This window comes from Notamacropus eugenii, chromosome 5 (assembly GCF_028372415.1).
Source record: "Notamacropus eugenii isolate mMacEug1 chromosome 5, mMacEug1.pri_v2, whole genome shotgun sequence".
NCBI classification, from domain to species: domain Eukaryota; kingdom Metazoa; phylum Chordata; class Mammalia; order Diprotodontia; family Macropodidae; genus Notamacropus; species Notamacropus eugenii.
The window spans coordinates 319,318,604-319,335,771 of NC_092876.1; the positions used below are offsets into that span (position 1 = coordinate 319,318,604).

General features: G+C 35.5%; 1 protein-coding gene across 3 annotated transcripts in view; it reads right to left on the bottom strand.

Moving 5' to 3' along the window:
- The window catches only part of MAP3K2 (mitogen-activated protein kinase kinase kinase 2), a 92,730-nt gene that overhangs the window by 17,834 nt on the left and 57,728 nt on the right, over positions 1-17,168 (bottom strand). For all 3 annotated transcript variants that reach the window (XM_072613445.1, XM_072613443.1, XM_072613444.1), the window contains 7 exons: positions 16,567-16,680; positions 14,435-14,525; positions 8,822-8,952; positions 8,199-8,278; positions 2,274-2,341; positions 1,519-1,611; positions 657-860 (listed from right to left, as the gene is read on the bottom strand). In XM_072613445.1, coding sequence (XP_072469546.1) covers positions 657-860; positions 1,519-1,611; positions 2,274-2,341; positions 8,199-8,278; positions 8,822-8,952; positions 14,435-14,525; positions 16,567-16,680 — 781 coding nt within the window. The remainder of the gene's footprint in view (positions 1-656; positions 861-1,518; positions 1,612-2,273; positions 2,342-8,198; positions 8,279-8,821; positions 8,953-14,434; positions 14,526-16,566; positions 16,681-17,168) is intronic.

The following is a 17,168-nucleotide window of genomic DNA, read 5'->3' on the forward strand; positions in this document are numbered from 1 at the left end:
AGTCAAAAGTGAATGTTGCAAAATTATAAAGAACAACATGGCTCAAAAGAAAAGATAGGAGGAGACATTTTCTCCCCACTCCCACCCCTTTGCAAAGGTGGGAGGTCCATAAGTATTGTACATTTTGTATATTTTAAGACATTTTTGATGTATTGATCAGTTATACTGATTTCTCCCCTCTTTTTTTTTTTTAAATATTATTTATTATATGGGATGGTTCTCTGGAAGGGGAGAGGAAAAACAGTGGGAGAAATTATGGTGATGTATAAAAAACAAAAGATACCAATAAAAACTAACTAAAAAAACAGAATTACAATTATCTGTGTGGACTAAGAAGAAATAAAAAGCAACATATTAATAAATGAGCAATGAAAGAAATCTTACTAAATTTTTTATCAATTTTTTACACAATTGGCAGTGAAACTTTCCTCATTAAAATAAAGGAGCAGCAGAGTAGAATCTCCTGAAGTAACTGGGAATGGCACCATGCAGATGCTCCAATCTTCCACTATCCTGACATATCCCTTGGCCTCTCAGATTAGGAACATTCAGCTTTGAGGGAAGTAGTTTCATGATGGTTACTGGTAAGACAATCTGAGCTTTAAATTCTTGAAGTTTCTACTAAAAATTTTAGTGTTCCAAGTACTACTACTTACAACGGCTGGGTGGGCTTATGTCCATTACAGTCAGAGTGGGATTCTCTATATCACTTCCCCTTCTCATGCGGCTATCCTCATACTCCGGAGTAAAGATGCTGCTTCCACTACTGGTACTTAATGAATGATCAGTAGGACTGAAACTGACTGGAGAACGGAAACTGTTCCCTTGAGTCCTTCTGGCCCTTGGAAAAGTCTTGCGACCTATAAAATAATTTTTAAAATTACATTATAATTTATTAATGGTGCTAGATTTTAAATTCTTTAAAATCGGTAGTCCAGGGAATAATACAAGTTTCTCTGTGTCCAAAACAGGTAACATTATTAGCAGCCATATAATTACATTCCATTAGGTTTATTATAGTACCTTTCTACAAAGAATTAATTCAAGTTTATATATTTGTGACACAGAACATTATGAAACAAAATTCCCTAGAAAACTAGGGAAGAGAATAGGTAGAAGGAGAAATGGAGTGGACAGACAATAGAAAGCAGTCAGTTGTGCAGTAACAATGGATTTTGTTATGAAAATATTGTTATGTAGATTTCATGTTAAGCTATTAGCCAATTTTACATACTTCTTGGGAAAGTTACAAAACCAAATGCCTAGGGACCAATATTAATTAGTAAAAATAAATTTTCAGGAAAAACAAGAAACTAGCAAGTTATTTGGAAAAACATCACCTTATTAGAGTAATTATTACCAATGAATCTGGATAAAAATCTCAATTTTAAAATGAAAGAAAAGCTTATTTAAGTCTTCCATAAGAATTTAGCTTTCATTTTGGAAAAAAAGCATTTCTAGTAGCATTAAAAATGGAATTTTACTAGAGATTTTGAATTCAAAGTGCAAGAAACTTACCATCATTGTAGTCTGGATGGTGATATGATACATGATATCTTCTTGGATAAGTACCGCCTTTTCCAAATTTCTCAAAGATGGGATTATCATAGTCTGAGAGAAAAAGGAAAACACTGGTATAATGCACAGTAAACTTAAAAAAAAACCAAAAAACAAAAACTGAGGGGCAGCTAGGTGGCAGAGTGAATGGAGCACCAGGCCTGGACTCAGGAGGATCCAAACTCAAATTCAGCCTCAGATACTTGACACTTACTAGCTATGTAACCTTGGGCAAGTCACTTAACCCCAAATACCTTGCTTTCCCCCTCCACAAAAAAAAAAAAAAGCTGGAAACTCTACACCTAAAAGAGTATGCTATTGTTACTTTATAAAATAACACCACATTGCATCAATTTAGCTTAGACATTTTCTAGATAGTCATGCGCATACATACACATATATACATAACACAATCTAGATGTTAAAAAGTAAGTCCAAAACATACTTCAGGAAGTCTTCCTCGATATATAAGGGTAGCAAAGCACCCTAATTTCTCTGCATATCTTTCAACAGTACTTTCTCCCATTAAGTTTGGACAAATAAATTTCATAGGTAGGCTTGACTTAAAATAGACTGTACTTTATAAACTGTTCTCCATTGAAAAAAAGCATCTTGTAAATTTAAAAATTTTCCTTAATATTTTTCCATTTATATAAAAAAGCCAGCTTAACTATAAAGTAAAATAAATCTTAATATCTGGAATTGTATAAACTAACCTGTAAAATCCTGATGATTATCTGGATAACTCTGAGCTCTTGGCATTCGAGTTTTGGGATAGCTGTCACTATAAATGTAAAACGTAATTTACAAAAAAATTTAAGAGAAAAATTAGGAACAACTAACATAAATTTTTAATGAGCAATACTGGAATCCAATATATTAATATTATTGGAACTATCCCTGAAATTCCACTCACAAACTTTCTGTGCATGAGACAGCACACGATGGGATGTGACTTAAAGGAGTATTCTAATAGCAAAGTAGTTTAGAGGCAAAGGCTTTGTCTATCAAGATAACTAAAGGTGAAAAAAATCAGTTAATCTAGCTATTTAGCATTACATAAGAAAAAAAGGTGATAGTTTTGCTTTCCATTTATCAAACCAGTTATATATGACAACCACAGACTCCATGTAGTTGGGTACCTGAAAATTAAGTACACTTGATTAAGTACACACTACAGCTATGACAGATCTCCACACATTACTTTCACAGATTTTCCAAAGGTTCAAGAGGTTGTAGATTTCCTCAAAAATTATTATTATCTATTCTTGAGACCTGAAGTATAATGGTATACCATCAGAATTACTTCCGTGAAACCAAGAGAGGGAGCACTTGTACCAAAGATCTCAGCAGCAATTGGTTTCTCCTGTCTAAAAAAAAACCCAGTCATTTTATAAAGATAATTGTATGGAAGGCAAAATGTATTTAACAAAACTTTAAAAACTTCTGAGTCTACTTATCAAGCAACCTTTAAGCAGGGCTACAAATGGTTTCTAATATGGTGCCAAATATATGTTCAAGGCAATTCAACTCAAAACATTTAGTAAATACCCACATATGTGGCACTGTACTAGATGCTGAGACTACAAAAGAAAAAAAAAAGAATAAAAAGTCCTTGCCCTCAGGGTACTTATTCTTTTGAGAGGATTCACCAGATCCACAAATAAATATAACAGGAGGAAAACTGAGGAGTTGGTGATACTTAAGCAGAGCCTTGAAGGAAGAAAAGAATGTAGAGAAGCAGAGATGAGGAAACACGTCCAGGGGAGGTAAATGGCCTATGTGAATGCATGGAGTTAAGAAACAGAGTATTCTATCTGAGAAATGTGGCTGGAATATAAAGTTCCTGTAGGGGAATAGAATGAAATAAGGCTGCAAATGTAGGTTCAGGCCAAATTCTGAAAGGCCTTAAATGACAGGCTAAAAGGTTTGTGTTGTGTACTCTAAGCAAAGGTGAACCAATTAAGGTGTTTTTGAGTCTGGGAAAGAAGACGGTCAAACATGCCTCAGAAAGATTATTGTGGAAGCTGTGGGAGGGCAGATTAGAAAGTCAAAAAGCTGGAAAAAAGATCAATAACAAAGCTAATATAAATAGTACAGGAGGTGATTAAGGACAATATTAGAGTAACAGCAATATGTACAGAGAGAAGAGGAATCTACTGATTGACTGATGCAAGAGATGGTATAAGAAGTAAAATCCACAAGATGTGGCAACTGGCTATGGAGACTGGGGTTAGAGAAAAGAGACGAAAGAAAAGGAAAAAGAAAGGGAAACGAAAGAGTCAAAAATGAAACCAAGTGGCAAATACAGGTGAACTAGCAGGATCTGGAGAGGTAAGTTTAGATGTCAGCAGGACATCAATAGGAGACTGGAAGTCAGGGAGTTTATGACTCGATGTATTACTGTAGGAGCCATTTGTGTAAAGTTAACTGAATTCGTGGAAGCTGACGAAACCACCAAGAGAGTGTTGAGAAGACCAGGGCAGAGTTCTGGGGGACACCCATACTTAAGAGAACAGGCCATCAAAGGAGCTTACAGACAGCAAAAAGGAAAATGAGGATCGAATAGTTTGACAGAAGTGTAGGCAAGAGATGATAGTTTGTTCATAGCAACAAAAGCTGCAGAGGAGTCAATCTGTATGAGAACTAAGAATGACCAACAATTTGTATAAGGACTAAGAATGGATTCAGCAGGTAAGTGACACTTAAATAATAATATTTATAAGTTTGAGAGTACTGTATTTTGGCACTTGCTATTATTGCCTAAAGTCGTCTCAAAGATAAGAAAAACCGTGTGCTGACTGGATAGTTTGTCTGTCCTTTCTCATGTATATAAGGGGCAAGTCTCTGGTCTGCTACCAAATCCTTGGCACCAGCTAAAGGGCTCTCTTTCTGGAGTCCTTAACCTGCAAACCAGACACTTACAATCTTCTCTACTCAAAGATGTTGAGGAAATCCTACTTCTTCTCCCCCCTCAGCTGTTCCAGGGCAATGGCTAACAGCTTTTATCTTGTTTTGTTTTGTTTTTTTATGATTATACTTTATTTTGATTTTAAATTTGAAAAATTCTTTGAGATTGGAAATAGGAAGCACAAATGAAAGGAAAAAGAGTCTATACCCAGAAAAAAGAAAGGCAATATTAGAAAAAAGGCATATCAGAGAAACACAGCCCAACTACTGCTCTCGTATAAACAATATGTTGAAAGATTTAAAGAAAGGTCTCGTGAGTTTAATGTCCTCTATAGAGGACAAGCATGGATAAGAATAACAGGCTAAGAAAGTATGAACGGTTGCAATTTGTATCCATGAAGTTCATATGGATGAGCTCATAGTCCATTGAAGTACTATGTATTTGTACCTGTCACATCATCTGTACTTTGCTACAGATACTATCATTAGGGTACAGAGCATGATTTAAAGATATTTGTGTCATCTCACCTCAATTCCTTGTGTCCTGGCATCTGTTCCTATCCACTGTATTGAATTTCTCAAAATATAACAATCATTTCCTAATCTGCTACATAAAACGTCAATTTTCAGTGGCTGGCCTCTCTGACCTCTTTGCAACATCTGACACAGTGCCCCATCTCTCCCTAGACATCCTCTCTTCCCTAGGCTTCTTCTATAGCCTTAGATGGCTCCTTCTTTACTTCCTAAATCTTTTAAATTACTATTATTCAAGGCAAATGACATTATACAAGGCTTAATTTGTTGTCATTCTCTTCTTTCTCTGTATGTGAGAACTTAAAACAATTCTACTCCCAGCCTGGGCTTCAATTATTACATGGAAGAGACAAAGACAAAAATAACCATTATTACTCTCAATGGGCTTAGATTCTGCTAAGGTAATACAACAGATACTCACAAACAAAGACATGTGAGTAAGTAATAAATAAAAGGTAATTTGAGGAGAAAGACAGTACTAACAACTGTGGAAGAGGAGGATGATCAGGACAGGTTTAATGGAGTAGCTGATAGTTGAGCTAAGTTTTAAAAGATGACAAAGATTCAGAAAGACAACAATGTCTTTTGTTGCATTTCAAGTAAGTGGGATAGTTTCTGTAAATGCAGTGGTGGAAGACAGAATGCTGAATTTTGGCACTATGTTATAACTTCGATTGCAATGTAAAGCACATGAAAGAGTAATAAGAATAAAGATAAAAAGGCAAGTTGGAGTCAGATTGTGGGGGATTTATATGCAAGTGTGTATTTTTATCCTGAAAGCAAACAATAAGCCACTGATGTATTTTAAGGAGGGGACATGGGCAGACTTGCAAATTAGGAAGATTATTTTGGAAGTGTGTGGAATACTAACTGGAAAGGGAAGATAAGGAACAAGGGGGACCAATTAGGATATTATTGTAATAATCTAAGAGATGATGAAAGCCTAAAACTAGAGTGGTGGCAATGAGACAGATTTGAGAAATACCCTAAAGATAAAACTGACAGGACTTAGCAACTGATTAGAGGTAAAGGTGAAAGAGAAGGAGAAAGAAGAATCTTGGACAACTCCGAGGCTAAAAACCTGGGTGTCTGGGAAGATGGTGGTGCCATCAAAATAAATGAAAATCATATGGAGGAGGGGAGGGGTTACTTTTAGGAAACTCAGTTCGAGATATCTACATGACATCTAAGTTTAGATGTCTAGCAGGCAGCTGGTGACATGGAACTGGAGTGTTAACAACAGGTTAGAGTGGTATATAAAGGTTTAGGAGTCATCTACCTAAAGATGATAACATCAAGTTAATGTTCCCATTCTCTCCTCCCCTTCACTGCTAAGTAACTTAAAATAATTTTCTACATCTGATGCTTCTGCTTCCTCATATTCATTCCTTACAATGTAACTTTTGCTCCCTCTGCTCTGCTAAAAGTAATTTGACCTCCTAATTACTAATCTAATGGACTATTTTCACTCTTCCTCTCACTTACGGTATGGCACCATTCACCACTACCCTTTACTAATAGATTCTTTCCTTGCTTTGCTTCAGAAACATCTCCTCACTGGTTTTCTCTTGTATCTCCACTCCTCTCTGCTTTCTCATCCTCTTTCTGACAACTTAATGTGGGTTTTCCCCAACATTCTGTCCTTGGTTCTGTTTACTTTATTTCCCCTAGAAATCTACCCAACACCTGCCTGAACTACTCTATTAATTATAATTCCTATCAGGTCTTCATGGCCTTATTCATTCTCATCATCAATCATTTCTCATACTGATGAGGGCTGGAGAGACAGGGGTATAGGAACTCCAAGACTGGAGCTTCCTGCATGGGCTATCTGGAAAAGAACTCACAGACTCAAGCATTATTGAGGTTAAGGCGGTAAAGATTTGTTATGCTTTTCAGCGGGCAAGAGTTCTTAGGGAACCTGCACACCTTAGAGGGGTACAGGCAAAGTTTATATAGGCTATTCTATAGTAAAATGTGTCAAATATGCTAACTAGGTGATTCAGGGCAAGATTAGGGAATGCTTAAGGAGTGGTTGATTCTTAAAGGAACAAGCACTTTGTTATCTACTGCGCAGGTATTTTACCCAGAGTTCACTGGGAAACAGCCCAAGGTGGGGGAGCTACATGGAAGTGTGGTTTTAGGCTTGAAACATCACTAAGTCAACTAATGGTCAGGACTGACTGAGGAATACCAGGCTGCTCTCATCAATGTCTTGTCAGACAAGATAAATGTAACGGAGTATACGTATGTCTAAGTCTAGGATACATATGATGGGTCAGTGAGTAGTAAATGTCATTATGACCCAGTACATAGCCTGTTCAGCCAGTACACAGCTAGTTCAAACTAATGAATTCTATGGATGAAGCTGGCTAGCGTAGCAGGAAAAGAGATAAAAGTTTTGCTAGGGCAACTGGGGAGAAACTGCCTGGGATGAGTGTTTTGAGGCTAGGGAGAAATGTGGTTTTAGGATTGGGGTCCAAGCACATGCACCCAAGCACCCCATCAATACTACTGACAGAATAACTTTTCTTATGCTTGATGTGACCTTTTATATCTAGTTCCTAAAACCAGCTGGAGCTTACACTAGTAGATGGTATGGAGTATTGGTCTAAACCTAATTTCTGCCAGGCTGCTTTTAAATTTTTCCAGAAGTTTTTGTGTTGTATTTTGCATTGAATTTAGTGCCAGCAAAAGTCTGTCTCTCTAGATTAACTTCTGGGTTTTCCTCTTTGTCTTAGCTTCCAGGAAACTCAAAGCTAAATTCAGTGCTAGATATCAAGGCAGTCTATGCACCCTTGTTGACTGGCAACATCGCTTCTCTGTTCCTTTAATTGTTCTATTTTAAAGTGTTAATTTTATATGCTACTTCAAAGAGTTTTTGGAAGCAGGCAGAGTAAAAATCCCATATATTTTAAAAATAGCATATAAAAACTAAAACATAAATCTGCTTCAGTTCTGAGTTTAAGTTGTTTTAAACACATTGCTTGGGCAAATAAGAGGTACCTAGGTATTCAAAGAACTTTAGCGAAAGGAATATTTGATGTTATGGAGGTCTAACAATTTTTAAAGATGAAGACTCAAGGAACATAAGTGACTTGCTAAAGTTTGCCTTAAGAATATAATATTCTTATTTACCTTCACTGCCACCCTTATCTCCCTGAATATCTGTCATAGAGAAGCACTCAGGGCCTTACCCATCCAGAGGGCTATCAAGTGATGGACAGCTTCCTGATCCAGAATTTTCAGGACTGCTCAACGAGAGTGGATCCAACATCTAGAAATAGAATATCATGATAATGTTGAAGGAGAAGTTTCTTGATGTTAAGTTTAGTTACTACTTTTATGATTCCATAAAGAGAAGTATTTCACTTTTGTACCTCAAAATGGTAATATGTTTAAAATATTAATAAAAATTTTAAAGCCCTCAAATTCCTATGTCACAGAGTTATAGCACAAAACGATAGTCACTTTATTAACCTTTCCCCTTTTCTCTTTGAAACACATATAAAACCACTGATAATCTCTGAATTAGCAGAGATAATTTTTTAGATGAAAAACACTGATAAGCTAGATTTTTGTATACAAAAAGAAACAACTGCACAAAATGTGAGCATAAACAAAATACTAGTCCCAACTTAGTGAACAACAGGAGTTGTTCTGTATTTTTTGCTATTCAACCTACTAGAGAAGAAAGTTATTGCAGATTACATAGCAGGAGTCAAAATAAGATACATATCAAGTACCTGACAAATCTTTGTTAATAAAGGCTTAGGTCTTAACAGCTCCTCTCCCCAAATTATACAGTTAATTTACTTACTTGGTCCATGCTTTCTGGAATAAACTCTCCTTCACTGTTGATACTAGTAAATGACCCATTTCTGGCAACCTGATGTAATTCATCTGGAATGTAACCAGGGGGAGGTGAACTTCTATCTCTAGTAGTAGGACCTTTAAATTGAAAAAGAAAAAGTCACTAAAATACTGAACATATAAATATCAGTAAAAAAATTTATATTCTATTTTCTATCTGAACAAAGATTTTTGAACTGCAGCTTGAATACTTTAATTAACTTATGCTAATAGATTCTTAAATATTTCAAGTTGTCAATCAATGACAAATATCAATTATTAATTATTAATATCAATCAATGACAAAATTATCAATACTTGGGTTCCAATTTGCGAGTCTGGGGGTCTGTGAACTTGTATTATTGAAACAAAAAGTTTATAACTGCATTTCAATAATTGGTTTCCTTTGCAATCCTTTATTTTCGGTTAGACATTTAAAGACAGCCTGAGGAGTTCATAAACTTCAGCAAACCGTGACAGGGATCTGTGACACAAAAAAAGTTTAAGAAGCCCTGATTTAAAAAGTGCCAGGAGAGTGGCGAAGGGCAAACAGAACGATAATGTTAGGAAATGCAGGTGGTTTAAGAAACAAGGGATATCAAAATTTATTTTTAAAAAATGTTCCTGAAGAACATAGCTCTCTTTTCTATAATTATCTAGCAAAACAAACAAAAAGAAAAAACAACCTTCTGATCTGTAATATGATTTCTTGAGAGGCCCAGCTATGAGGAAGGATCAGAATAAGCCTTTATCCTAGACATACTTCCCATTAAAAATGAATAATTTAGCATCTTGGTTTATAAATCGGTCTATTCTGAGTTTTGCTTTCTATGAATCAATTTACCAAATCCTTACCACATCTTTTCTGAATCTGCAAAGCTGAGAGCTGAAATATGGCAAACCCTAAAAGATATAATTACTTGTGGAGATTTCTCTAAAAATAGTCAGGCTTAAACGAAATGAACATGTAAAGACTTATTCAAGGCACTGAGGAAAGAATGACAAAACTAAAACAGTATCGGAATTCAAAGATATTTGAGAGATGTAACATGTAACGTATGTGTATAATACTATGAAAACTGAGAAGGGAGAGAACACTATCAGGGAAGGTTTCATGGAAGAGATGGCGTGGGAGATTAACTCTGAACATAACCAAGAATTCCAAGGGGCAGCAAGGAGAAGAAAGTGCATTTTAGCAATGGAGAATTACATGTAAATGCATAGGGGCAAGAAGGAGACAGAATATTAAGTCTGGGAATGTCTGCAGTCTAGTTTGGCTAAAACTGCGTTTGTGAATGGAAGTGGTATAAAATGATGCAAGAAATGGTAGAAATAGATAGCTTTTACTTTGCTTTTAAATTTTTGTTGTTGTTCAGTCATGTCTGACTCTTCATGACCCCAATTTTTAAAACAGAGTATGTTAATCTGCACCTGAAATGCATCACCTCTCATTCAGGAGGTGGTGGAATAGAACATGATTAGTTGTTGGAGTTAAATTGTATAAGTAGTTTAGTGACAGCCTAAATAGTATGTATTTTATCCTACAGACAACAGTGAAGCGGTAATATATTCCAGGGATGGGAGATAGCCCCTGCAAAGTCATGATGTTAGGAGATAGCGTGCCTTGTGTAAGGGAACAGGAAGAAGGTCAATTTGACTGCAACCAGAGCACAAGAAGGGGAAGAACGTATAATGAATCAAGAAATATAGGTTGAGACCAGGTTGAGAAGAGAGGGGAGGTAGGAACATGAGAAGGATGATGAACTGTGAAAGATCAGGCAGGAAGGAGAACCAGAAGAGAGTGGTTTGAAGAAAAGCCATAAAGGAAAGAGAGCAATCAACAGTGTCAAACGTTGCAAAGTCAAGAAGCTGAGGTCTGAGAAAAGGTCATCAGCTTTGGCAAGGAAGAGATTATTGATTAACTCTGGAGAAAGCAATTTTAATTGAGTGATAAAGTCACAAGTCGTACTGTCAAGGTTTGAAGAGGGAATGTGAAGAGAGTAAGTGGAAGCAATGAATGCAGACAGCTTTTTCCCAGAATTTGGCTTCCAAGACAATAGCCTGAGGCAATGGTAGGATCTACTGAATGTGTTTTCTTAAAAAAATGGGAGACTTGAACTTATCTGAAGGCAGTAGGGAAAGAAACCAGTAAACAGGGAAAGGTTGAGGATTAGAGAGGATCATTGTCATGTCAGAGAAATGCCAGTAGATTCTAGGCATGAAAAGTTAGGAAGAAAAACTGGGAAGAACAGTTAGCTAATAATAGTTAACATATATATGTTGTGTGTATATATACACGTGAATATAGATATACGAATGTGTGCATATACATATACTGCACATATATGGCAGCTAGGCACAGTGGATAGAGTGAAAGTCCTGGAGTCAGGGCGAGTTCAAATCCATTCTCAGACACTTACTAGCTGTGTGACTCGAGGCAAGTCACTTAACTCTGTTTGCCTCTGTTTCTTCATCTGTAAAATGAGTTGGAGGAGGAAATGGCAAGCTACTCCAATATCTTTGCCAAGAAAACCCCAAATTGGGGTCAGACATGACTAACTGACAAAATAACGTGTGTATGTGCGTGTGTGCGTGTGTGCGTGTGTGTGTGTGTGTGTGTGTGTGTGTGTGTGGTGTGTACTATCTGCCAGGCCAGGCACTGTGCTAAGCGCTTAAAAACTATTTCATTCAATACTCACAACAACCCTGGAATGTAGGCGCTATTATTATCACTCCCATTTTACAAATGAGAAAACTGAGGCAATTAGGAGTTAAGTGACTTGCCCAGGGTTATATAGTTAGTAAGAGTCTAAAGCTAAATCTGAACTCAGGTCTACTTGACCTGACTCCAGGACCAGCACCCTATCTACTGTGCCACCTAGGCTTTTTGGGAGAACATTCTTTTCCCAGCTTTTGTTAGTAATATGGCAATTACTTCTTGATTCATACTGACATACCCTCTACCCCAGAAAAGTTTTTCTTAAAAAAACAAAAAAATTAAATAGACACCAAGCCATGAATGACCAGGGCCATAACAAAGAACATTTAAAACCTAGGGCTTTTCTCTAAGATCAAATATAGTTTTAACTTTGTCTCATACTGGTAATGAAATCTAATGGAGAGAATTCATTATCCTGGAAAATAAAATAAGTTAAACCTATATTCTGACTATATTAAACAATTTCAAGATCAAGTTAAGCACATCTAGCTTACATATACCAATATAATTGTATTGTTTGGGGCTAAATTTAGGTTGGCACTAATATATTTTAAGACAAAGAAATTTATCATTCATTAGTTTCATATAAATGTAATGCCACATTTATATGTGTATGTGTGTGTGTGTGTGTGTGTGTGTGTGTGTGTGTGTGTGTGTATGTATAAATAATTTTTGTCACTTGATCCTTATAACAATTCCTTGAGGTGAGCAAAACAGATGAGGAAACTAAGGCATTCAGAGTGAGAGATCTGTTCATGATCACGGCTGGAATCTGGGCCCATGTCTCCTGAATCAACTTTGGTTTGTTTGGTTGAGACCTGTTACTTTATCTATGTATGGAACTCCCAGTGAGGAAACTCCCTCTAATAATGCAGATCAGCCTTGGACAGTGGAAGGTTGAGTGACTTGCCCAGAGTAACAAAGTCAACATATGTTAGAGGCAAAAACCTGAATCCAGGTTAATTCACTTTAAACCATACTGTATTTTGTGATTCTAATGATTGAATATCATATCAAGATATATTTGCATAAAAATGATCATCAATGATTATTTTTCCTGTTCCTTTTGCGTTTTATATTTTTAATGCTTTCTAAACAAATAAAAAAATGTAAGTGATGTGTCCACAAATGCTACTAAGAAATGGAGCTATCAATCCTTTATCAACCGGCAGCAATGACAGGAGCTGTAAATGCTTGGTGCCATGGAATAAAAATGCAAAAGTCAAAAACTGCCTATCAATTATGAAGCAACAGCTACTCATCTTACAGCACAATTTCATCCTTTTCTACTATTTCTAAAACCTTATTCCATAATTTTCCTTGTTATTCTTTAGTGATTACTTCTTGCCAGAACTCTGATTTTAACCCATCCCTTATGCTTCTCCCATTGGGGCATGCATTTTTCCCTCCCATCTGTCGTCTTTATTCATCATTATGTCCAAGTCTCATCATTATGAGTTCTTTTACATTATCTTTAGTAGCTGTGTAACTTACACTTATCCATAATTTTACTTTTCTTTCTCTATTAAACCCTTTTTCAAAATTGCCTAAGACAGGAGTTGAAATAATTTTTAAACTTTGTATAACAGTTCACATGTTGATGCCCCCAAAATATTATTACTACTTATTAAAATATTTCTGGTATTATAATATCATCTCAATTCCATTATAAATCACCACTCAAAACTAATGAGATAAATGTAAATGTAATAAATCAGATAGGAAAAATATAAAATACTTTGCAAACCTTCAAGCGCTATATAAATGCAAACTATTATTATTTTTGTCTTTATCATCATCAATATTAATTAGCACTAGGTTCTTGAAATTTTTCCATTCCCTTTTATAATTATCCATGCCTAAAACGGTATACTACCTACTTATAAGATTTAGTTACTTTAACAGTATGGAGAAATCATATTGCTTCCTACTGACATTCTGCTAGCATGCTTAGTGAAAACAATGCAAAAGCACTGAATTCTAGCAGAGTAGAAATAAATAATTATTTGGAAATAGTTAGCAATTTTTATTTTGTTCTTAATGCAAATTGAAAAAAATCAGGTAGTTTAAAAATACGGAATTAAGTTCATTTGTTAATTTAAATATCTTAAAATTATGGTTATTGATTTTTTCGTAGAAGTAAAACTTCTTCATGCTGTTATTAATTTTGAGATTTTGACAAATATGAAGAAACCATCCTAGAAAAAAATAAAACATTCACACTAGTGATTACTAATCTTGTAATATTTCAAAGACCCTTGTGTGACCATAATTAAGTCACTTAATCCTGTTTGCCTCAGCTTTCTCATTTGTAAAATGAGTTGGAGAAAGGACTGGTAAATCACTCCAGCATCTTTGCCAAGAAAGCCCCAAGTGGGGCCCAAAGAGTTGAACACAACTAAAAACGACTGAACAGCAACAATAACAGAAATTTCAATTTTCTGTACATATCCCTTCTTCCCCTTCCCTTAGAGATTAAGCCTTATAACAAATAAAAATGAAGGAAGGAAAAAAAAGGCATTCTGAAAAACTAACCAACACATCAATAGTCTTAACAATTTATCAACATTCCACACCTACAGTTGCAAAGAAGGGAGAAAGTACATTTTCTCATCTCTTCTTTGGATCCAGCCTGGTTGGTCATTATAATTACATGGATTCAGATTTTCTGTTACCGCTATCTGAAATACATTCCTGAAGAACTATTGCACACAGGAAGAGAGGTTACTAAGAAAGGTGATAGAAACAACAAGCAGATTTCTACTTAGCAAAGATGATTTTGGATGATGCCTACCTGAAAGCCCAGAAAAAAATCTCCAGAAACTACCTCTACTTCTGTATTTAGTAAATGGAAGTTCTTACCTATCACAGGAAGTCGTTTTTTAATCTCTGTTACTCTAAATACTGTATTATCCAAATCTTCCAGTGATGGCAAAGGCTCCAAGCTGGCAGCCTAATAATTGAAAAAAGAAAAATAAATGAAACTTTCCCATATTATTCCTTCAAAGGGGACCTATTTATTTCCCTCCAAGTATAACTCATTTTTTTGTTGTTATTCTGAGAACTTTTTTATTTTTTTGCTTTAACAGTGGCAATTTATTCACGGTAAATTATTTGCTTTCTTGTCCATAAAGACCTAGAGAGTGCAATAGTTTTATTCTATGTGATGCCACTGAAATCACACAATAAAATATCACACATGACTATTAAATTTATCTTATGAAAGTAAGCTATATGAAAATTGTCCTTTGAGGATCAAAAAAATGGTGTTTTGTAGAGTCAACTCTGTTTACAGAAATTCTAAATGAAGTCTTTCTTGTTTTTCTTCTATCTAACCTCATCATCTCCAGGATCAAATATAAAATCCTCTGTTTGCTAATTCATTGTTGATGGAGCTGTGAGCTGATCCAACCATTCTGGAGAACAATTTGGAACTATGCCCAAGGGGCTACAAAAATGTGCATACTCTTTGACCCAGCAATACTGCTTCTAGGGTTGTATCTCAAAGCAATTATAAAAATGTACAAAAATATTTATAGGTACTCTTTTTGTGGTAGCCAAGAAGTGGAAATCAAGGGGAATGGCTAAACATGTTGTGGTATATGAATGTAATGGAATACTATTATGCTATTGTTGCGTTTGTCCTTCACTCTGGAAGAGGACCATGACATCAAGATGATGACATGACTTGCAGTTGACTTTGATTTGAGTGAGGGAGGGCTGCGCAAGGTCACCAACCTCACTTTCTCCTCCTGAGCCATCTGGGTCCAGTGGCCTGATATTCATCAGGATGACTGGAGAGGGCCCAGGATGGAATATGAGACCCTGGCCCTTTCAGTACTGTTTCTCTTTTATCTAGGAACCTTGAGGGTCTTCCCCTCCCAGTCTGATTTTTTTTATTTTATTAAAGGAGCCATCTCTTAAGTAACTACTTAAAAAAAGCCTCTTCATTGAACGGGTGTATCTCACTCAAAGTGAGAATGTGATCAGACCTATTGTGCTATAAGAAACTGATGAACAGGTCGACTTCAGAAAAACCTGGAAAGACTTATATGAATTGATGCTAAGTGAAATGAGCAGAACCAGGAGAACATTACACACAGTAACAGCCACAGTGTGCGAGAACTGATTTTGATGCACTTAGTCCTTCTCAGCAATGCAAGGACCTAAAACATTCCCAAAGGACTCGAGGCAAAATGCCATCCACATCCTGAGAAGATCTATGGAACTGGAACACAGAATGAAGCAGATTATTGTCTCTTTTGTTATGTTTTGTTTTTCTCATATTTTCTCCCATTCATTTTAATTCTTCTATGCAATATGACTAATGTGAAAATGTGTTTAACAGGAACATATGTGTACAGCCCATATAAGATTATATGCCATCTTGGGGAGGGAAAGAAAATTTAGAATTTATGGAAGTGACTGTTAAAAACTGAAAACAAAGCATTTTACTTATCTTATCTCATTTCACTGACATAATAAACCAATGAGGTAATTAGTACAACTAGTATTATTCCCATTTCATAGGTAAGGGAACTGGGCCTCAGAAAAGTTATTTGTGCGAGTTCACAGACCAAGTTTTAGGATAGTGGGAACTTAAACTCTACTCTTCTGACTACAAATACAGATATCTTTCCACTATAGCATATTTCTTCTTCAGTGTACTTATGTAGCCTCAACATGGAACATTCTTCAGCATCTACACATGCCTCACCAAATCTTTCAAATCTTACTTAATGTTATCTGTTTCTTAAATGCCACTAACGAAAAAAAGACATACCTAAAATAAATTACTCTTGTCTTCAATTTTTGCTACATTCTTTAAGAACACAACACACGTAATCAGACTCACGTGAACAACAAATTTACATTCAATTATATTACAGATGTGACCATTAATTATAGTACTTGTCTTAATTATATGTCATGGGCAGAACTTTATTGAAATTGACTATTAAGTCCTAGAATGAATAAAGTATGCAAATACATACCTGTATATGACCATGTGTTACAAGAAGTATCTTGAGACTCTTCATGTGAATGCTGCGATCTAATAGTTCCACAGCTTTGTCCAAGTCATCCTGTGTAGTTAATGGAATCACCAGCTAGAGAAGTTTTAAAGAGATGTTTCAGTTAGAAATAGATGATGCTTCTACACTAGCAGGTTAATCCATCTGATTGTTAGGATGCCATACTGAGTTCAAATTCTCTTATGCCTTCAATAAATCAATAAGAATTTATTAAACATCTATAAGGTGATAGGCATTAGGGATACAAGTATAATGAATGAAACAATCCTTTTAAAGTGAACTTTTTGACATACAGTGTGTAGATACTTAGGAAGATAAAAATAAAGTGAAAAATCTGGATACTTCTGATATTTCTAAATAACTTCCCAAAATTTATCATGTGAGTATGGCGAAATAGTTACCAGGATAATCTGGCTTACTACTTATTTTCAATTCTGGCAGAAAGCAGTTAAAATTAATTATTTGGAGATATTCCTTTATATGATCATATTATATTTTTACAATTGATTATACTTGCAACTTTTCTCTACACTTCAATTTTTATCTAAGAAAGACAGACTATA